A 23,891-nucleotide genomic window follows, 5' to 3' on the forward strand; every position below is an offset into this window, starting at 1 on the left:
CCTGTTCACCAAAAAGCAGGATTATATTGCCTCCTGATCTGCATATTGTATCATTGCTAAGAGTGATTAGAGCTACCATCTTTCAGAAAAAAGAATAAAGGCCTTGGGTGACATAAATGCCACCAACGCCTTTCCTTAAATAAGCTTGCGTCCCAGAACATACACACACACACACACACAGTGGCCCACACCAGGAGGGAAATGTGTGAAGGAGGCAGAATTTAGTGCTGCGTTGTCAGGAATATCACCGGGAAGGAAAAGTAATTCCTAGTAATGCCAGAGGAGGTGGAGGATAAAGGGACTCAGTGTCAGAGAAAACAGATAGTTCTTCTTCTCTTCCGTTTCTCCTCTGCCATTTGTCTCTTCACATTAAGTAATAATGCTTTAGCAAAAGAGCAGTGCAGTAAAAAATCCTTCCCTCCTGTTTTAGAAAATGTAGACTGTGTTAAGAGCAAAATAAATCACACTACTGGAGATATGTAAGAATGTCATTAAATACATAGTAAAAAAAAAAAAAAGGTCTTGTATTAATAACAATAAAAACACCAAAGAAGGCATTTCATGTACTATTTTGTATGAAAGCAGACCTGATCTAACCCATCGACTGCTTTTAGTTATGTTCTGCCAAAGCTTGAGTATTTAGGAATGTTTCTGAATGCCCTTGGTGGGTGTAGAGAAAATCGCAGTTGTGAAAATGGTAAGAGACACAAGAAAGGTTTTGGGAATTATAAAAAAAAAAAACATTAAATTCCAGAGTAAGTCTAAACAAGCTCATAAATGTTTAAGTTGGATCATTGGATGAGCTTATAGTCAAAATGCCAATCAATGGTAATATGACCTATTGTAGTAGATTATTAAATTGAAGAAGTTCTCCTCATATGGAGACAATGGAGAAATTACTAAGTGCATCAGAAAACTGATTATAATTTATACAATATTGTGCACATCAGTGTACATGTACTTATTTAATAACATCTTAAACACACAATGTGCACATTTTAACATCATCAAGTCCTTTTTTATTCTTAAAACAGCCAGAGACTTCCCTCAACTCATTGCAAAAGTGCTTTAATAGATCCCTGAATCAAATCAAGATCATAAATGTCATAGAAATATAATGTCATCTTTCAAATGAACAGACTTGAAATGGCTTACAACTTGATCTTCAGCGAGCAGCGCTTCATAATGTCTGCTGAGTGAAAATCAAAAGGGTAAAATCAAAGTTAGGACAATGTAAAAACCCAACATTATACAACTGAAAATTCAGATCTAATTAGGTAGGCTGCCAATTTATTAAACATTTTATATCATGCACATTAACTTCTGTGACAAGGTAATATGAAAGGTACAAAGTAACTTCATTTACTGTGTGTGCTGTGTGACTTTTATATCTTTTACAAGCCATTTCAAGCGAAGCAATAGCAATGTTTATGGGCCTCTTACTGAGATATTTAATTAAAGCCTCCATCCATACAGTTGAAGCCACAATATAGGATCAGGAGTAATTAATTATGGATGCTATCTAATATTTATGACACGTTTCACCTTCAAGTTCAAATCCTGTATGAAAGCTTTATTATGGAAGAGGAGGATGTGAAGTTCACCAGCAGATGTCTCATCCAGGTAGGGAGGATCACTGCGAATACTCACATTTTCATCAGATACTCAGTAAATTGCCATAATCTGAAATCGGATTTCCAAGTTGAGATATGAATCACTGAATTATTTTCCTTGACATCTTTTTTTCATCTGTAATTTCTTTATTGAAGCCTTTCATGACTACAATGGAGTATAATTTGGAGTTTTAGCTTAAGGCTACTTTTATTATGATTATAATTGTATTTGTTTGTGTCAGAATAATTACTTGAAGTAAAAAAGAAAATCATCAAATTGTGAAAACCTGCCGTCACAATGTTCTGCGTGGCGTTGTTAAAAAGCAATAAATCACTTGATTAGTCACTGGTGTGATTAATTATTTAAATAGTTGGCAGTTAATTTGCTTTTGTGTAAATGACTAATCCTTGAAGCTCCAGGTTAACACGCATGCATCAGTATGTGCCAGCACATTACCGTTCTTTCAAATGACTGATAAAGCTAACAGCAAGAATAACCAAAGCACATAATGGAAGTGATGTTATTAAATGGACAAATTCTATGACACAAAAAAAAAAAGCCATTTGGGTATGGGAGGGTCAAAGAGTCCTATTCAGATTCATTACTTGTTCTTCAAATGGCACCCAGTCTGTTCCTACCCTTCATTAGTGATTAGCAAACCTTTTAGCCCTTCACAATTACCACCATAATTCTTGGAAAATACCTTTTTAATGGTTCCCCTCCAACAAGGAGACGTCTTCGCTCTTCACCTCTTTCCTGGAGACTCGCTGCTTAGTGAGTCACGCGAAAGGCTGAAATGTCACAGAGACACAGAGGACGTTTGGCCCTGGAAAAGACTACCACAGCCAATTAAAAGTTCCCCGCTCACCGTAAAACGCAGAGCAGCATAAACATAAAAGGCAAAGTGGTAGTGTAACCTCATTAACTGTCTCACAGTGTTTCTGTCCCTTTTTTTTTTTTATTGCTCCGACATGTGACGGTGAGAAGCGCTCTTGCCATTGTCCTGTGTTGAGGAGTCAGAAAAAGAGCATGGTAATGATGGCCTGGCTTCTTTTTACGTAAATCACTTCTGCAAACATGGGTAATTGGCACGGTTCATTTGTCAAATGACTTTCACTTGGTGTAGTCCAAATTCCTTACTTGTCTGAAGTTAAAAGAATATCTGCTTTCAGAGGCCAGCAGCCAACATCAGTAGATCCAAGGGTTTTTAGTTCTCTGGCTACAGACGTGGCCCTCCCATCCAGACCTAGAACATCTAAAATAACCATCACTTGTAAAAAAAAAAAAAATTGTGAATATGGCAAAATTATAACATTACTGGAAGCACATGGAGCACTTGGCTCTCTGAACAGATTGTACTTTATATGTTGTGTTTGCTGCTATACATACATGCTTTTATCATGATATGTATACAGTATAACGATACTCCATTGTAGGAATGTCCAGCTAATATAGTGGAAAGGCTTTTATATGGTTTTCATCCAGCATAAGACAAATCACATAGTGGACTTTAGCTACTAATGTAAGATCCTGCATAAAGCAAGCTAATAGATTTAACTTCCAGTTTTGTAGATGACCAAATCACATTGGGGTTTTGCCGGCTTCACCTTTTCACACAAGTGCAATCGGCTGAAAACAATATCTTCATTTGCTTGTGGACTGAGGAATTGAATGAAGCGCTGAGGCCCCTCCAGGAATACGTGAACTGTGATCCCATAGAGCTGAACGTGTTATGGTGAGACGTTCTCAAAAATATCGCTGTTATTGGAGATAAATCTGAATATGCAAAATAAGAAGGAAAATCACATTATGAGGGATTATCAAATTCAAAGTTTGACTACAACACAGAAAGTGTTAAAGAAAATTTTATTTTGAACACAGAAGTTATGGTGAGGCAGCTAAGGAAATGCCTCTCATTATAATACTAGGAGCGTTTTCAGACATTGGAAATCACATTGTACATTAAACCATTAGCATAAACTCCTCCCATCATGTTACACTATCTTGAACAAACCACTATCTTCCATATTCATGAAATCAAACCTTGAAAATGGGTAGTGTCAGAAACAATGTGTGTTTATGTTAATAGCATCCACACGTGTATGTGCACAATATAAAAATTATGGCTCGGTTTCTTATTTATGATTTTGGTACTTCTCATAAATCATAAATTCTTTTGGATGTATCATTGATTCAACAAATGTTGATCTCACAATTGGTAAGAAAGCCTTACCACCTCAAAAGAAATCCATAATGCTTTAAAACAATGTTTGTTTTTTGGTGCCACGCTTTCCCGCTTGTCTGTTTTCAGTGATCGCACATTTTATGCTTTGAATTATGTCTTAAATCCCTTTTGTTGTCTATTACTGCATATTTTCTTTTGTGTTTTAAAAAGTGTCTAACTCTCCCATGTGGCTTTATTTTCATTGTGTTATTTTTGTTTGTGCATATATCTGTCTGTCCCCTCCACCAGACGTCCCCACCACCCTGCCTCCATCCACCACTCCCCCAATACATCCCATCCCTCCAGATCCCACAGCTCTATTAGGCACCCACGCCTCAGACCCCACAGTCACTGGCAACAGAGGTACAGTACCACCCCACCCATCTCCACAACCCCCTCAGCATGCCGACGTATTCCGACTTCGCTTGTACTTTCATTTCTCCTCAGAGCTCTGACTTAACTTTTCTGCTATATAACTGCCTGGAGCATCCGTGCTCCTTTTCTCTGGTGGGCAATATAAAACCTGGAAACGTATACAATATATTGCAAAGAACAAAACTCTTATCTGATACTTTTATCTTCTTTGAAAAAATTATTTGTACACCTTTAGGACTGTAAACAAACAGTGCATTTTTGATGCCTCCTGTCCACGTTTATAAATGTTGCTTATATATTTTTTTTAGCTCCCTGAAGACATTTCAGGTCATTGTATGCAAAAACTTGTCTGGCTGTCCATATACTCCATCCACTGTCCCTCTGGCATTTCAAAGACTCCAGTACTTCTGTGCCCCGAAACCTCAAAGAAGCAAATGTCATGTCCAACTGAAAATGTCTGGCCACTGGAGACGTTTCATCATGACTCCTAATGTGTGGTAGATTCTAGAGTATTCTGAGTTCGTCACAACCTGATTGTTGCACTGCTAAGGCTGCATATTTGGTGATATGAAAGAACCTTGGGACTATGGATGCTGTTGGTATAATAATTTATATTAGCATTTTACTATGAAATGCATTTCTAATGAGCTCAGGGGGAAAAAAACATTGAGGATCATAAAACGCTGAGGTTGTGTCAATTTTCAAGCATGTCTTGTTCCTGCAGAGCCTAATGACATTCAGCGAGTTATGGCTTTGGATTCAAACTATTAAAATTCACTGATGCGTAAGGTAAATTAAATAGCCATCATCATCCTGTTGCACTAACCAATCCACATCCACATAAACCAGTGTCATTTCTGAATGTCAAAAAACAGACAACAGTAGTCATGTTTTTTTGCTAAAGTTTGAACACATAGCTTCAGAGCTAAGGTTAAAGCACCGAACTCGTTTTGTTTTTTTAGCTCCACTACACACACTGGTTTCTATATTGAAATACTGCAGCATTCAAACAGTAAGCATGACCAGTCTTTTTTTAATAAAGAATTTAATGAAATCAATCAGTAAGGAAATACAGAGCTTTAGTTAAAAATGTAGAAAAACAAAAGTGAAATGATGGTTTTAAAAGCATCTCTTGTTCCTGCAGGGCCTAATAACAATATTTAAAGGCATAGTGTTTAATCTTTTTTTTTTCCTCAGGCATGTATTAAAACTGAAGTGAAAGGTGTGGGTTTTGCAATAGTAGCTAGTATAATATCAACAGTGAATCTTTCCTGAGAACTGCACACCTCATGTATGAAAAATAGGCTCCATGCAGAACGTCTAGATGTGGCACTGCAGCAGCATTGCGTGAACCTTGCCTCATACGTGCACCTCATGCAGTTTGTGTGGCAGCTCTAAGTTGGTAACACGGGGGCTGAAATGAAAAAGCAAAAGGCCCCGCGATGCATGCGCGCTGGGTTGTAAGGCTTAGATGAGATGATACAGATTTGATCCCGGCTGTTTAACAGCGGGACGGCTCTTTAGCAAACATACCATGAGGTTTGTGGGAGTTTTTGACTCTACTTGTGCGGCAGCACAGGTGAACTTAAAGCTTTGTCTAGTTGTATAGGAGTTTGAGCTGCTTGGTATAAATAATCAAGTCCTGGAGAGTCACATGGAGTGTTGTAGCTAATGTCAACAATACTCTGGGCACGGTATTGTTGTGAAGTGAGCCACACAAAATGCGTCACTTGTTGTTTGTTTGCTTGAGTGCAGCATGTCTGTTTCAGTGACCCGGAGAAACTGTTGTCCTGCTGCTTTCGATTTACGGGCCTATCTCCTCATCCACCGTCCCCCACGGTTCACCAGCTTAAATGACTGAGATGATTTTTTTTTTTTTTTTTTTTCCCCACAGAACGTATGTTTGCATTGAAAAGAGCCAGTTCTTTTCAGCATCCCTAACTGAACTGGCTCTGTATTTAAAGGAGCCAGTTAAGTTGTTTTGGGCATCTGACCAGGATCCCTACAGGAAGGCTTTCTGTGGGAGCACTCAGGCAAATCCAACTGGAAGGAGCCCCTGGGGCAAGCCCAGAACATGCTGGAGGGATTACATATTCCACCTGGCTTGTGAAAGCATTCGGATCCTTCAGGACAAACTGTACAACATGGCTGTAGAGAGACGGACTTGGCATCTCTCTAAACATGGCTGTAAATAGATGGTTGGTAAATATATCGCTCACCTCTCGGAAGGTATAGCTTTTTTATCCCAACAGTTCCTGCATTTCCAAGAGGATTTCTTTTTTTAGGGGGGGATCATTATCTAAATATGACTGAAAAAAACTCTTGCCAATTTGTCCAGTGCCTGAAAAGCCTTTGTATTTTAAAACAGTCCCAGTCTTTAGCGGCCAGTTCAGATGAAAACATTACACCGGGAGAAAAGTTCAAATGACTTCTGTTTGATGGAATTTTAGTTTGTCTTGTGATTATGTATCTTTGAGAGCGGTGGCACTGACGGCAGTGCTGACAAAGCACCACGTCCGCTCCAGCGGGGTGACATGCCCCTCGAAGTATTTTGAGTGGCATGTCAATTTAAAGCGATACGGCAGTATGCAAAGAAACACACTCACTCATATATCATCTTGATCTTGGTTTATGATGGCGTTGCAAGCATATGACATATTCAAGTTGAAGGAATTTAACACATTTGGATTAAAATAAATATGAAAATATATTCAATAGACTGATGGGTTATTGTCCTCATCTCTTGTCTATGTAGTTCTCGTCATTCAGGAGTCTTGACTTGCCTTCTATTTTTCCACTGCTTTGCATTTTCTCTGAGCTTTTGTTTCAGTTGTGTGTCTCCTCTGCCCTCACATCCCTCTGAAGACCCTGTTAGATAACAGGCCTGAACACATTGTTGGATATTCCTCATCAGTGCACCTCACTTCTTCTCTGATGTCTGTTTGCGTGACGCAGAAACACAAGAGGAGCTAAGCCTCTCAGTGTATCTTCAGGGAATCTAAATATCAGACTTCTTCACCGCGTCCCCCGTCACAGGATACCACACTATCTGTTTTCATGTGTCTACTTGATTTATTACCAGGCCCTTTCAAAGACCGGATGAAAGCAAACAACTGTGGAGCGGTACCAGCCCCCATGACGTTTTGCCTTCTTAATAAAGATGCTTTCCTGCGCAGAGGAAATACGCACTGTATTTTCAGCAGTATAGCTTATAAGTAGAACATTAGCATTTTATGAAGATACCCTTTCAGATGTACATGTCTATGCTTTTCTGTTGCTTTTTTTCTTGCACCAGCCTTACATCTTCCCTCTATTGCTCTTCATTAACACCATTTTGTTTGTTTTTTTGTTATTTTTGTTTTTTGCAAATTCCACAACAGTCTGTCCAAAGAATAGTTCGTCAGTTAAAAATGGATACATTGAAAGGAATGAGCAAAAAAAAAAAAAAGTCAAAAGCAGTTGTGGCACAAGGGGATTCCTGATGCAAGTTTACTGTCAGATTGACATGAAACCGAAAATTCATTTCAGTTGATCCCAGCCCTCGTCAACCAGTAGAGAGCGGTATACAAAGAGACCAAAAAAAGCAGAACTGAAAAGCTTTTCCAACTTTGACTGAAATATCATAGATGTAGTTTTGTGTGTTGTTCATAATAATAATGTTCTAATTGAGTTGTGAAATCCAAATATTCCTCTTTTTTTGTTCTTGGCAATTTTAGACTGCACTATGGTGGAGTTCAACCTCAAATCTTGGTTTGACATCATTTTGAATACATAGTTACAACAACAAAAAATCACCATGACTAACACATTTTTAACTATTGTTTTACTCAAGCAGTGACACTTTGGGGCATTTTCAATAACCTGATCAAGTCGACAAGGACAATCCCTAAAATAGGTGTACATTTAAAATGTTAACTCTGAAACTTAATTAAGTTGAGATTAATTTGTCACTTCTTTCATTAAAATGTAGTACTTAAAACACTTTGCTTATAAGGTACAAAATCTTAAACATGATTTTGAAAAACTTTTGCCTGATGACAGTGAGTATTAGTGGCCAATATAATAATGTGCCAGCTCTAATGGGATATGTAAATTTGGCAGTAACCTATGCGTCTTAGTTTATCCATGTTGATCCTTAAAGTGTAGCTGGTATAAAGGAATGGTGGAAATATTTCAATTTTTCATCTGCATTGTATAATATAAGGAGCAAAGCATACCTACAGCCTGTGATTCTCTTTATTAATGAAGTGCTGGCAGGTAAGCCCAACATTCACGCTGCTGCAGTAGCCCAGCCAGCCTTAATGGCTATAATAACTCTTCCGCTAAGTATCAGAGGTCTATGTCATGTCAGACCTTCCCATTTCCATAAACACACTCTCTCTCTCTCTCTCTCTCTCTCTCTCTCTCTCTCTCTCTCTCTCCCTCTCTCTCTCACCGACTTCTCTAAAAATTTGCCAAGCATTTTTTTTATTTCAGGGCTTGCAAATTAGCTTTGACCTTGCGGAGCTGAAAGGTTGAATCATGCACAAGGGTTCCTTTGGTGTTTAAAATATTTACTATTCACTACTCATAATCAGCATTCGTGTGGCCAACCTCGGCCCCAGTAGTCTGATATTGCTGCAGAGAAAAGGCCCACTGCTGAGAAGACAGCAATTATTCATGCCTGGTGTCTCTGCCTGTGGAGAAGGCAAAAAAAAAAAAAAAAAAAATAGAATAATACTCAACTACCTCCTTGCACGGTAAAAGTTATCCTTTCTTTGGTTCTGTATTATTTCCCCAAGAGGAGCCAAGGATAAAAACAAAGAAATGCACCAGGAACTTTGAGACTCTTAATCAAAGCAGACATCATTACTTGGAAGAGATTACTAAGTTGTCTTAAATTGTTACAAGCCAGGTTGCTCCCTGATCTTTTGAATGCAAGTGGATGCCTTTGTGGTAAAGCTGTCATGTTTTACAAAACACAATACAGAAGCGCTCCCTCCCCTCTTGAAGATGATAGCAGTGACTACACACTGAAGGAGAGGATTCATTGCACGGGCAAAGGATTGGTCAGGGCTCAAAAGTTTGGATGAGTCTCTGAGCTTTCTCAAGGAAATGTTGGCCAGAATGCAGCATACAAATGTAAAAGTAGGACCACTTTCCCATGCTACTTGTCCTGCTCAGGCTTAAGACTGCTGATCTATGAGGGTGTTGTCTGTGTACTCCAGAGTGGCAGTTTTGTAGACGAGTTTTCCGACAATCAAGCTATTCATTGGATTTGAAACGACTTCAATTTCAATACATAATTTGAATTATTCAGTTGTTTCTAAACCTTTTGACTAGTAGCATGTTTGTGTGCCTGCGTGTGTTTTTATATCACATGTAATGAATAATCCCTTCATCTTTTTTATTCTAGTCTTTACGCTGTAAAACTCTGTTGAATAAAATTTGGAATCCCTGTACTTAACGGATATGCAGACACATTCAAAGATAAATGAGTTAAATTACTCACACTTTATGGAGGCAGTTAACATTTCAACGAATGTCCTTTTTGTTGCTGGTAACAAGTATTTCAAGATCACACAGGCTATTTCACTGCACCACATGTTGTGTCTTTAACCTATTCAAGCTTCACCAGACCGAGGACAAAGCCTTTTGTGATAACTCAATAAGGAAAGGAACAATTTTTGTTCCTCTGGGAGATTTTTCACCACTTTATTCAATTGCTATCGATCCCGTTTAAAATGGAAGACATGGGTTAGGCTGTGTGATGCGAAAAAGACATATTTTCTTGAGGGCAAGTATCCAGGGCAGCTGGTCGGCTGCTGTGTTTGAAACAGAAAGGTTGAGGCGGCAGCCGTCTGGAATGGTGAAATGGTTAAATATTGAACTACACTGGCCATCTTCTTGCCATTTTCCTTTCCTCGCTCCTCTCTTTCAAACCATAAAGCTGAGAAGCACAGGAGAAATTAAAACATAATGCAAAGGTCTTTCCACTTAATGCCGGGCGAGCTTATTGATGACCTGTCACATTATCTCGCTTTGGGGAAGAATTATAGCAACAATTTGGTATAAAGTGTAGAACAGAAAAAGAGAAATCATTAGATCCTGGGGCTACTGTTATGAATTACATGTAATAGCCCTTCTTTTCATTAAACCTCAACCGGCAGAGGACACTTTGAGCAATCTTACAGAAGCACTCACGAGCATGCACACATGAGGCGCTGTAATTTTCATTTATTGACGTGATGTTTTATTTTGATCTTTAGTCATTTATTTTCTCCTTCCCTGTCTCCCATGGGAGATCATTGGGCCTGTGGTGATAACTTGATTCCTACAAAATGCATAATTTCTCCAGGCCTTTTATTTATTCTGCCTCTTTATTTCATGATTTTGATTAATGCTATGCTTTTCCCCTTGCAGTCAGAAAGCATCACGCTGTCATTAGATTACCTTATCATTGCATTTCTTGTATTTTATTGTTGTCTTTTCTGAGAGGTTATGGATTTTGAGGAATGCAGTGCTGCTTTGATTTTTGCATGCGGCTTGATTAATTTATTTGATTAATCATCCTTCTTTGCCGATGACTTCACGCCGTTACCCTGCTGACCACAATTTTCTTTTCCTTCTGACTAGAAAAGGAGAAGGTGTTTGAATATTCAAGATAATGTCCACATGTGGGCTTTATTGAATGATTAGTCAAAGTAATTTGTTTTCAGAATCTAATTAATCCACTCTGACCCAGCAAGCAATAAAGTACATGGACATACACACACACACACTTGCAAACCCACACACATACACGTCACATGTGCAAAAACGTCTCTACGTTTCTGTCTCTTGCCGTCCTCTCACATGCTTCGGTGCATGTATTCAGAAGTGGCCACACAAGTGTCTCTTAGCCCCATGCTACAGCCTCCAGGGACTCTTTCATCTTGGCGGTGGAGGCAGCATTAGATGCAGATTGGTGAATTTCCAGTCTCAGCCAAAAAAGTTGGGCATAATTCACTCATTGAACGAGTTGAAGTCTGCAGGCACTTTCTTTCCTTTACTCACCTCTTTTTTTAAAGGTTCACTTTCCCTGGGGTCTATAACTTTGACGTTCTGTCACTGCTTTGGAATTAATGCGCAGTAACAGGTGTTTCTTTATGTTTCTTGCTGGGAAAAAGTCATTTTGGGACATGAAATAAAGAAATCCCTTGGAGGGAAATGTTTTTTGGGCTTTGTTTTGCTTTCTTTTTGTGGTATTTTACAGCACGTTACTAAGCAATATCTTACCCTGGTAGCTTAAAAGTGTCTCACTCTGGCACACCTTTGCCCCAGTTACAGCACAGCGGTGTCAGCTGAGGGCGCTCAGATTACATGCAGCTTTACACAGTTAACCGGACTAGTGCACTGTGGTTTGGGATGTCATGCCACACTGCATTGAGACTGTACAGTAGGCCACTCTGCACATTTTGAGTTGGGATCATGTTCCTCAAAGACTCTATGTAACCATCCAGTTTAGCAACATGTTGTGTTACTACCCCAGCTATAATTGCTGTCATTACGAATGCCTGTTATCGTGCTGCTACCTACCGAAGAGAGAAGGGAAAAACAGTTGTTTCCATTTTGTGCTGGTCAGTTTAATGCTGCCTGTTAAAACATTCACTCTTCAAAAAAAAAATCAATAAAATGCACCCAAGCCACTAAATTATCTGTGCAACATGCCTCAAAATGTGAACTCCTTTGTAATTATCAGCAAGGGTCTCTCAGTTTTTGTGTGTACCTGTATTTTTCTGTGCTGGGCTTACACATTTCCCTCCAGCCATCGTTTATACCACTTTATCCAATTTAGAGTCTCCAATCCCAGCTAACTATCAACAGGGTGAAACCTCAACAGGTCGCCAGTCCTTCACAGGGCAAAAACAGAGAAGCAGGCAGTCACATATACTCATACTTGTATCCACATTTGTGAACATTGTACTAAGATCCTACTAAACCATGTTATTGGGGAAACTGGCGTGCCCCTCAAAAACCAACCACCACAGAACCATGAGTGAAATTCACAATGGTCAATTCGAAATCAACTGTGACTCCACTTTATCCAGACCCCATATGTGTAAACATAACAATTTATATTTGATATCTGCTAATCACTGATAACATGTCTGCATTTTTTTCTACATTCACACACAGCAGGTGCTGTCAGTAATTAACAGTTTATTTTGTGAGCAGAAAAAAAGATCGCATGGCTGTTGTATGTAGCAGTTCAAATTTGTTGAAACGGCAAATTGTAAGGCTGGGGGGGTTGGGTTTAGTTTGGGGTTTTTTTTAATACAAAAAAGAAAAAGAAAGAGTGGAATTTTCCATCATGGGTGTAAAACAGCATGATGTCATATTTCAAAACACACTTTAATTATACCCAGTAAACGGGTGAAAAGAGGGGAGCAGCTCTGAGTGGTATGGGCTTTCACCACGTGAGCTCTGGTTCTGTGCAGAGCTGTTTTGGTTTTCTCAGGAGGAAGAAGGAGGTGGATTTCTTCCCTCCAACAACTGAGAATTTGCTCAACTTGTTAAACAAAATATCCACAAGAAAATAACGTTCACATGCGCCAACACCTTTAAATATACCCATGACTTATTCTATAATATATCATAAATCTGTCATACATCTATTTCAGAAACATGTATTTCTAAAAGGGTTTTGTAGGTTTTACGTTTGTTGTGTCTGTTATTCCAAGGTAATATTGCCTGTTGAGGCATAATGGCGTGCTTCCATACAAAATTAGATTCCCTGACCTGACCCGCGACACAGACACAAGGACAGAGTCGCTCTGTGAGCCTGTGCTTAAACTAGATGCTGCTTTATTGATCTGTGCAACTGAAACCACGGCCTCAGTGAGCTATAGCTAAAAGGAGGGGCAGAGAAAACATAATCCAAAAGAAGACACAGTGTCACTAGGGGATGAATTTCAATATGAACAATTTTAAAACCAAGGAGGGAAAGAGGGTATCGGCAGCAGTATGGAAAAAAGTGTTTGAGATGCAGCAGTTATGATGTGTATGATAAGCTCAGACTGTTAATGTGAAAAATTACTTTAGATGAAAGGCACTGCAGAGGATGACGTACTGTCGGACCAACTAGATGCTGTGTCAATACTTGAAACAATGGCTAAGCTCTTTCGTGACGTTCTTCAGCTGTTGAGAGTGAATGTTGTATAATATAAGTGAGTGGAGGACGCATGTCTGACATTTAGTATGACGCCCAAAGAGCCACTCTCTGACACTTCAGCTACATACAAAGCTTTGGATTTGGAACCTAATGTTATGATTGGTTAGACTGGAACAACTTTGTTGTTTGATTGTTCTCTCATTACAGCATATTAGTCCTGGTTCAAAGTTCCTCCCATATTGCAAAGACATACTTGTTATTGTGATAGTTGATGTCTGTCTCTGTATGTTAGCCCTGTGATAGACTGAAGTGGGTGTGCCCTCCCTTTTGCCCCATGTTAGCTAGGATCTATTTAAATGACTCTCACTTGGATAAAGTGGGTGAAGAAAATGAATGGATGGGTGGTTCAGAGTTTGGTGAGTCTGACTGTATGTAACTTTTCAAGTACAAATCTGCGGCATATTTTCCAATATGCTTACGCTGCTGTTTATATGCTACAGACACATGGTGAGGTTATTGTCAGTTAGGGTTGAACGCTTTTAATGTTTTGTAGTTAATAAGCAATTCAAGAAGTTTATTATGCTCTCTGGATTTACAGCACCCATTGTGTGTTTGTCCTTGTCCTCAGGTTTTCTTAGTTGCCTGTTAGATGGTGACACACATCCAGCTGTAGCATGTTGGATGGCTTCTCTTAGCTTTTTTTTATCTACTTCCCATTCAAGGGAGCATACAGTATCTGTTCATTGATATTGATTAAAGTAGCAGTGCACGGCTTTGCAGTAGATTTCTTTTTTCTTCCGCCACATTGCTTTAGATTTAATATTTGAGCTTCTACTTCAACTAATAATATTCCTTTGCACATCATTTCCCAATCACTATATCACATTTCATAACCAAAGGCTGCCTAATGGCTGAATAGTTACGGTGCATAACAAATGAGCTAAAATGCCCTCAGCGACTGCGTTGACGATTTGACTCCCAGTCCCAGCCTGGTGGATCGCTGCTGCGTGTCATCCCTCTGCTCTTTCCCATTTAAATACAGATAAGGAAGAATACAAAATGAATACAGTATGGCTTACATTCCATCTCAAGCAGGTATAATATAATCAACATAATATATTGTGACCAGATAGAATGGCATGATTTTACATCGTCATTTTTAGACTTAACATTTACCCACACTGCATCCTTATTGTAGATCATTTTTCTCTTACCACACCCATGGGCAGCGTCCGTAAAAGAGATCACATGAGAAGCATTTTTAAGTGCAACGCTTTTGGTTTTGTCCGGCCAACCAGTGGTTCACAGAAGATCTCAACCCATTTTAATTTATTAAACAAGCCCAGCTCACAAGGCCAGATGACAAGAAGGGCATAATAAATATTAAAAGAAGGGTTTGCTCTGCCACGCTCTCATATTAAATCACACAGAGAAGAATGTATCTGCTCTTATTAAAAAATAATGTGTTCTGGAACCATAAAAATGTATAACCTACTACTCTAGATCCCTCCTCGTCTTCTTTCCCCTTACCTTTCAGTCCAAGTGAAATTTCTCCCATTTTGTGTCCATCAATCACTATTTTTTTCTCCTTTCTCTCTGTGCCTTTTTACACCCTTGCTGTATTTTTCTCCTGCCGTCAGGAGCAGTGGACTAGAACAGAATACTTATGAACAGAGTAGATGAACTGTTTGTTTTGTTTTTTTCTAGGGTACACACATGAAAAGCATTTACACTTTGTAAGTTAACATGATTTTATGTCACAGGCTTCTGTTGCAGCATGAATATCAAGTTAAATAAGTATGCCTCTGAAATTCTAATCTTAAAAGTCAAAAAGTCTACTCTCTTTGGCTAAAGTGATACTGTTAAAAAGAAATTCTCCAGCTTAATAATGTTGCAGCTCTTTTACATTTCTGTACTTGACACACTGTGATAGTCAGTTTGAAAACACTTCTGAATTAAAGCAGAACCTAAACAGTTCCACACATCTTTCTTTAATGTTAGGATTCATTTCCTGTATCAGCTGCACTGCATCTTGACAATGAACAGTTCAAAGATTATTCTGGTTTTGAGCTCTTGTAAAGACTAGAATATATTTGAACTCCAGCTTTAAGTCGTTCTCTGCCTCCTAATGCCACATCACAATAGTTTATGTGCCTCTACATTGTAACCCCAGGGCTTTTGGTTGTTGGGTTGTCTTGACATTAATATACACATATATACACATTTTATTTACAGACCGCTGTAAGGGATTTCACTTAAATCTGGCCCAAACAACCACTTTCACTCAAAAGTGAAAAAATAACATTAGGATCAAGCTATGAAATGAATGTGACTCAGTGGGGCAGTGGTTAGCTCTATTGCAATAGAATAGAATAGAATAGAATAGAGGAAAGAAACAGAATAAATCAATAATGTTAAATGCCAAAACAAATCTCTTTTTCGGAAGCAACAGGCTTTTTCTCATATGCCTTTGAAGAGAAGAAAGATAGTAAAGAAGGATTTAAGATTTCCTTTTTTTTTTCCAGGGTGTCCTTTCTTCACATTTAAACAAACTTACTTTTTCCTAAGATCAAATTGTTTGTCTGTATTTGGCCTGTGAACCAAAATGGGTTTGACATTTATGCTTAGGGGATTTATTTTTTCAGACTAAATGATTTCATCCTCAATAAAAACTGACTCATATTTCATCACAACGCTGATAAATGGCTCCACTTATTTAGCATGTCTTCACCTGAGTCTTCGTCACATGTGTTACAGATTCAATCCCCTTCACCTATTCACACACCAATAGTGGCAAAGCTGCCGTGCAACATATTCACCAGCTGCAGTAAGCAACCTGTGGCTCCCTGTCTTACTTAAGGACACTTTGACACTTGGAAATGTGGAGGTGGGATCAAACTGCTGGTCTTGCGATCAAAATACGATCTGCTTCACTACCTGAAACCAGAGCAAACCTGAAAGCAGTTTGTCAGACATTAAGCAGCTTTCTCCGGAGCTACAAATATCGCTATACAAAACGCTCCCTAAGTAATCAATAAATATGCTCCTCTTGGGGGAACTAAATACATAATTAGTTTATTTAAGGATACTGTGAACAGTCTGTGACTGTTTGCAATATACCAAGTGGATTATCTTTGACTTTATGTCACCTTGACATAAAGTCAACAGTTGTAATCTATTAAAGGATCAGACGGCATGTTCTGAGAAAGTCAAGGGCTTTGGCTCATGGCCGGATGTCTCAAGCATGACACCAGTATATTACCTGACGGAGATGTGCAGTGTGTGACTGACTTGTTTGTGTCTGCCCTGGATTGTAATAGCCAGACTGAAATGCAGCAGTCAGACAGTGAATGTGTGTGATGGTAAAAAGAAAGAAAGAAAGAAAAAAAAAAACACTCACCAGTCCTGACAGATAGAGGTGAGGAGGCACAACCATGTGTGTAAACTAAACGCCCGAATCTTCGCCCTGCTGGGTCCTGCCAAGGGAACATTCCTCTACTCTCTGCTCCACTGACCAAGTAGAACTGCAGCACAGTGAAACCGCAGCGCACACGCCTGTGTGTGAGCGCAAGTGTCGGTATGAGTGTGTGTTTGTCCACTGGGAGGCAGTCAAGTGTGACGGCCTGGTCACTCGGACCACGGAGACTTATGGAGCGAGAGCAAGGCAGCTGTTCAATTTGGCCACATGGGCAGACACAGAAAGAAAAGGAAAATACTGAAGAGAAACGGTGTCAATATACGATGTGGGCTCTGTGTCTAACCCGACACTCTATCACTACTCTGACATTGCCTTATTTTAGCTATCTTGAGCCCACAGACACACAAAATGGCAGGGGTTGTATGTGGCATGCCCTGGCACTTGGAAAGGGATAATGAGATGGGTGCTAATTTCTCAGGTGTCATGGACTGATATGAATAATACAGGCTATTCCGTTGCCTATCTTCCCTACTGCTGTCACTGTCAACTTTTTTTAGATTCACCCACAGTCGGTCCACACACTCTGTGCCATCAGTGGCGTGTCCTTACTTTTACCTTGAATAATCTACAAACTAGACTTTGTGAAAAAAGGAAGTCAGTGTGAATAAAAGAAATAAGACCCTGTTGAAAGAAAAGGACGGGTTTGATGGGTTTCTGCATGAAGCATGAACAGGCAGATCCTTGACTCTTTCATGACTCGACTGTCATCTCCTCTGCCTCTCCAACAGCTGGGGACCTGTAGCAACTCTAACACCTAATTCATTTTCCTAATAACAATTTTTCCTCACTGAGAAACAGAAAAAAATTGATCTTTCCTTTTCATTTTCCATGTGATGATTTATTTACTGCGTACTACCCTTCCACTAGTGCCCTGGTTTGCATGTTGGGGACTCGTAGGGCACTGTGGGGGTGGTCCTGAATTATTTACTTGGGGGGGGGGGTTTTCCCAGAGTCCCTCTTTCATTCTCTTTTACCTTCATTTTGCAGGGCGAATGTGAGTCTGCCTGTCTCTTTGTGTCAGTGTGGTGTCTGCCTCTCTTCTCTCCCTTTCCATTTTATTATTCTCGCAGTGCTATGCAGCTCTGTGCTGACTGCACGATGTGAAAGGAGAGGGGAATGACGGCTGCTCAGAACAATCATTAGAGCAGGAAGGAGCTGGAAATAATCTTCTCTTTCCTCCTTGCTGTGTTTTGTATTGTCTGCCTTTCGCTGTGACTCTGCCCTCGCACCCTCACCTCACCAAGCAGAGCTTTCATCCACTCTCTTTGTTTTCCCCTCTGTCTTTCCTCAGATCCCAACGCTCTGGGGCAGCACGGCACTGACCATGCCTTGATCGGAGGAGTGGTGGCTGTCGTGGTCTTTGTCACCTTGTGTTTAATCATTGTTCTGGGAAGATACCTGGCCAGGCATAAAGGTAAAACCCCACCGGACCAGACATTCGTCTCACGAGGCTCATGAAAGTAGTGGTGCATGTCCTTCCTGCCTCATCACGTTGGCCTCTCCCCATTCCCACATTGAATATAACACCTGCAACAGAGATTATGTTCAGTTGTGTACACATAGGACTTGTGCATTTTACAAGCAGCACAGAAGTTTTTGAAGTTTTGAATAAAGTAAGTCATTCACTGATAATTATGGTTTCAATAATGAATGAGTTCTAATTGAGACTGTGTATTCTAGCTGTGTGTGCGTGCTACTCAGGCACGCACGCACATTTGCATCCCTTATAATACATCATGCAACAAGCAGTTACATTATAGTATAATATCTATGGGTTTGAGATCCAAATTGTAAAACATCTTTGTTTTGCAAACAATGTCAACGTTACTGTCAATTTGTATTATTACAACTTATACTACATGGTGGTCTATACTGTTTTGAGCTGCACAAAGACTGAGAAAACTTGTAGATTGTTTGCATTCATAACAATATTCATGTATGATGTGACCGGCTATAATCTTGAGTCTGCTTACTCTAAGAGAGAGAGAAAGAGCAACAAAAATTTCGAGATGATGGCCATTTTTCAATGCTAATGCTCTAAAATTGAGCTCTTAATAAAAACTTCGAGCAGCATCACAATATTTAGACTTTCAATTTGAAGCCTTGACTGATGACAACGGAATATCTGCTGATGTTCTTGTTGTGGCGTGTATCCATGCAGGATTTTACATGTGTTCCCTCGGCTGTATTTACATATACCGCACTCTCGTAGCCTCTCAACATTCTGCGTATGAATAATGTAGCATTACTGATGTTGTCTTCAGATGTGCTTTTTGCCTCGGGCTACCGACACCATGCAGGGCTGCTCAGTATTTGTTTTGCTTGATATAGGTTTGTTTTGTTGCTTCCACAGGAACATACTTGACAAATGAGGCCAAAGGAGCGGACGATGCACCCGACGCTGACACAGCCATCATCAACGCTGAGGGCAACCACGCGCACGCAGAGGAAAAGAAAGAATACTTCATCTAGACTGCAGAGGGAGCTGTGCAGCTCTCTCCCTTCCCCATTCTCTCTTTCAGTCGCTCGATCACTTATTCTCTCTTTCTGTCTCCCATCTTTCTTCTTCACCTCTGACCACTGCTGCCGTTGTGTCGACAAGATGCCCGCAGGCAGCCCACAAACGGAGAAGTTCCCCATGTGTTTTCCAATTCTTTCCCTTCACCGGGTCCATCTCTTATCATTTGCATCGTGTCTTTTTACCTTTTTATGTATTTGGATTTTCTTTCTTTTCCGCCCATGTTTTTTTTTTTTTTTTTTCCACAGACAGCTTGCTGCTGCCGCTGTTGCCCGTTCACGCATTTTCTTTTTCCTCATCTCTTGAAGTGAATACCTGGAAATTTGTACCGTGGCGGCTTTTACCATGACCCTCTCCCCTTTGTCCCTCGTTTCTCCTGTTTCCCCAATGAAGCAGACACCAATCACATGATGAATTTCCTTTGTTCACACACTTTCACAAACACATATCATATCTCACATCAACACGGTGCCTAAAAATACAGACGCCATTGAACTTCTGTCAATGCCTTCATGTATCGTCTGTCAGTAGCAATGTAAATGCTTTGTAGGTGGTTAACTGGACCATCATTTCATTGCTTAGCACACAGCTTTTGATTATGATTATGCATTGCATCTTTTTTTATTATTATTTGAATGAGGATATGTGCTGTTTACGCCTTATACATGTCTATCACACTGAATATGGTACTTCTAGATGATCCACCTCTCCCAACCACTTCCCCACTAAATAGACTTGTAATTAAATGGTCGACCCTTGTAAGATAAGAAGAAGGTTTTGTGTAACACTGTAGCAAGGTTTGTCAGATAAGTGTATAATATGAGTTTCATTCTTAGGGTAGGAGTGATAAAGGGTAGTGTGGTTTTGTTTAGAGCAGAGAATACACACCAAAAATACACGAACGATGCTGAGAGAAGCATTCCATAAAAACTAACGCAATCAAGTATTTAAAAACTATTTTGCTGAATCTGCTGTCCCTGTGTACTTTTATCTGTATATTCCTGCACTGTTCAGGCTGCAGTTTAGCAAAGCACCAACAGCGTCTGTGTCATCTGGACAGCTTTCAGTAGTTTGTGATTCACATGAAGGGTCCGGTTGTACAGAAAGAGTTGTTCTCCTCTCTCTAAAAGCTGTAAAAAATTGTATTGAAATGAGTTTAGCTTTTCACTTTGAAGAATTTTTGTTTATGTTCATGTCACATGAAAATAATATTAGGGCTTAAGGACCCCATGAAATGTAAAAGAAACCATTAGGTAATAAAACCACAACACAATTGTTGTTGGAAATTTTGGAGTTTGTAAATTGTCTACCGTAATTTGTTTTGCTCATCTTGACACCTCGATCGAGGTACAGGCAGCTTCCTACAATTACTGGTTCATTGGTAAGCATTCAGTAACATCATTTCTCAGCAAACAAACAAACAAACAAAAAAAGTCTGACTGCAGGCACATTCTATATTTGCTCTGCCGCCTCCAGATTGAAGCTCAACTCAAGTTTCTAGAAACTGCTATACTACTATCACCAACAAGTCGTGCTTCTTTTTCATGCTTCACTCTCTGCAGGCCTAACTTTGATTTTCATTTCATGGGGTCTTCTGGCAAGAAAAAAAGTTTAAAAAAAAAAAAAAATGGAAAAAAGTAAAAGCTGGTGTAAGTGCTGGGTCATATATATATATGCAGGGGCCTCTTTTCCAAAACTTAAAACTGAAGATAAAGCGAGAAGCACAAAAATGTCTGAATGAGTTACTGTGTTCTTTTGCCAACAAATAGATTGCCTTGAGGAAACTGGAACACAAGAAGATGACAAGGCTATCTCTGATTCAATTCTGGATTTAAAATCAAAGAAAAGAAGAAAAAAAAAAAGGGAAGAAAAATGCAGTGCATCTTTTTTTGAAAATGTAAGCTAAATCATGTTTTTATATTTAAAAAAATGTTTCTAACTTTTTTGTTTAAATGGTTCTAAGCTCCCTGCTGTATATTGTGTCTGCTAAATTGTGGTTGACTGTGAAAATTGCTGTTAAATTCTGGATTTCTGTATTTCTTCAAATTTGTATATTAGCCATTTTACCTATTTCCTTTTTTTTTTTTTTTTTTTTTTTTTGCTTTTTCATCACGTAACCCTTATTGGAAAACTTTCAAACAATTGTATTTTTGTTTTGGCACAAGGCATGTACATAATGTGTGAGAACTAAATTTTGGTAATACACATTAGCATGTTTTTGTTTGGTTCTTTTTCATGTTTAAGTTATTCAGAATGAAGTTACTCCAGAGAGAGATGACAGTGAAAGTGTATTTGTCACCTGGTTTTTGGAGGTGTGCCCTTTGGCGCTACACATCTGAAGGATTTGGTGGCGTCGGAACTGGAGAACAAACGTGATTCGTTTTTGCCTATTGCTCACAGACAATGTGCTTTTGTTTTCACCAAATCCTTAAAATACCATTTGGAATTGTAATTTACAGACATTCACATTATGACTCGATAAGAAACATTGCCTTTATAGCTGGCGGCAGGAAACGTTTTTACACACATAGGACGACTTATCTTAGTAAACGTTTATTTAGTTTTATAAATGTTTCTGTTCATTTGTCATAAGTTTGCAGGAATTTGGCTGATTTACTCACATGAAAGAGCGATAAACACCTGAAGACTTTAAGGCAACGCACTAATCTACTAAAAGGGAGCAAATTATTACCAAGGGCAATAAAATAGTGGGCCCAGCTGTCTCCAATTCAGTGGCCAATTTACAACATTATGCAAATAAGGTCAGCAAGTAAGGTCTTTCTCTATGTGATATAACTCAGTGCTGGAGTGAATCACAAGTTGGGGATCGTTAGGTTAATCGTTTCAGTTTGTGCATTACCTGTCGAAAACATTATAGCTGGAACATACACCTTTAAGCAAACTGTCAAAGAAAGACATAGTTGAATACAAGCCTCCTCCAGCAGCTTTCTTCCTTTCACTCTCGAAGCCCTTCCCACCAAACAAGCAGAAGCGTTTGTATGCACCCCTCGGTTGACTTGTAAGCGTACCTACACACTGTATCAGACGACTGGAGCACATTGAGAGAAGACAAACTTTAGCAGCTTTCCTCTGCACAGCGGCCATTAGAAATTCTGGGGGGGGAAATCCGCAGTGCAAAGCCTCATTGTTCCAAATCCAATTTGATCACAAGGGTTTCTCCATGTCTGAAATACCTCAACAAACGTTTACATGCTGTGTTCTTTACTTTCTGAGTGAATCCTCCATATTCTCTGTTGCTCTGTGATTGGAAACTGCATTTCCATCGCATCAGACCTAATATCTTAACCAGTCTGCCAGGCGTTCTTCCAATCTACCGCTCAAACAACCGACTGTCCTTGAGTTTTTATCGATGAGTCTCCTACTTGGCCTGACTCTTAATTTTATTAAAAATGTTTACAATAAATGTGAAAATACCTAACCATGCACCTGAGAAACCTAGATTTTTCTCTGCAGTGTATTTGCACAGGTGACTAAACATCCGATTCCAAGTCAATGTTATTATTTAAATGGATTAAATGCATCTATTGTTGAGAGTGGGCTTAGAATTGATAAATATCAGCACTATATTGTAGCAGTTGTAAAACATGACTCTGAATAAAAACCTTGTCTATTTTGATTGTTGGCTGCTGCCATGTGGCACCCGTGAATAAAGATACACAGCAGAGTGAACTAAAACAAAACTGAAGAGTCCTTTATCAGTGTTAAGCCATTTATGAGAACTGAAGAGGAAAAATGCATTGAATATTTGCGGTGGCTGTTTAAACTGAAAAGTTGCCAAGTGTCTCGTAGTTGTTCAGACCTGAGCATTGGCCATTTGGCTTCCCCTGACCGCCCTGTAAGGTTCAATAACAAATGTGAGTCAAATGAAAATCAGCGTACATGATAGATGCTCGATAATTCATGCTTTACCTATTGCCACTGTGTTGAAAGGTTACAATTTGAATCACCATAATCAGACAAAACACAAAGAAATGTAAGCGCTTGACTGATGCAGAGCAGGAAGATGTCATTTGTGAGATTTGGTCCTCCTTTCTGCCCTGAGTTGTACCTGTACATGCAAGCAGCAGCTGCTGTAGACCAGGATAAAGACTATATACAAGTGAACTATCTGTTTATTCAAGCAACACGATACCAGCTTCTTTCAAATTGTTATAAAATCAAACTATGAGGGGCCCACATACTTAAACAAAAAAAAAAATCATAAACAAAATGTAAACACTCTAAGCCTGGATCCAGTGCCAAGAGGAGATACATTTTTAAAAATTTCAATTTCTCAAGAACATCATGGAGATTTAGGTTTTTATTTTCCAGTGACACCAAAAAAGATCTGCCTCCCAACCCCAGCTTTAATGATTTCTTTTGGAAATGCACAAATGTTGATTACCAGTTTCTCTTTTTTGCAGATCCAGTGCACATCAGTCAGTCAGAACAAAGCACAGATGTAAGGAAATCTGTGATTGGGAGATTTTTTTCTTTTCAGTAAGAAGGCTTTTCTGTAACGTATCCTACAGCTGAACATAATGCTGCT

General features: G+C 39.3%; 1 protein-coding gene across 2 annotated transcripts in view; it reads left to right on the forward strand.

Moving 5' to 3' along the window:
• Positions 1-20,632, forward strand: part of cadm2a (cell adhesion molecule 2a) — a 199,607-nt gene extending 178,975 nt beyond the window's left edge. For both annotated transcript variants that reach the window (XM_080509554.1, XM_080509555.1), the window contains 3 exons: positions 4,088-4,201; positions 18,116-18,238; positions 19,178-20,632. In XM_080509554.1, the coding sequence (XP_080365680.1) occupies positions 4,088-4,201; positions 18,116-18,238; positions 19,178-19,296 (356 nt within the window). In that variant the 3' untranslated portion in view covers positions 19,297-20,632. The remainder of the gene's footprint in view (positions 1-4,087; positions 4,202-18,115; positions 18,239-19,177) is intronic.
• Positions 20,633-23,891: the final 3,259 nt, after the last annotated feature.

This window comes from Blennius ocellaris, assembly GCF_963422515.1.
Source record: "Blennius ocellaris genome assembly, chromosome: 14".
Classification (NCBI taxonomy): Eukaryota; Metazoa; Chordata; class Actinopteri; order Blenniiformes; family Blenniidae; genus Blennius; species Blennius ocellaris.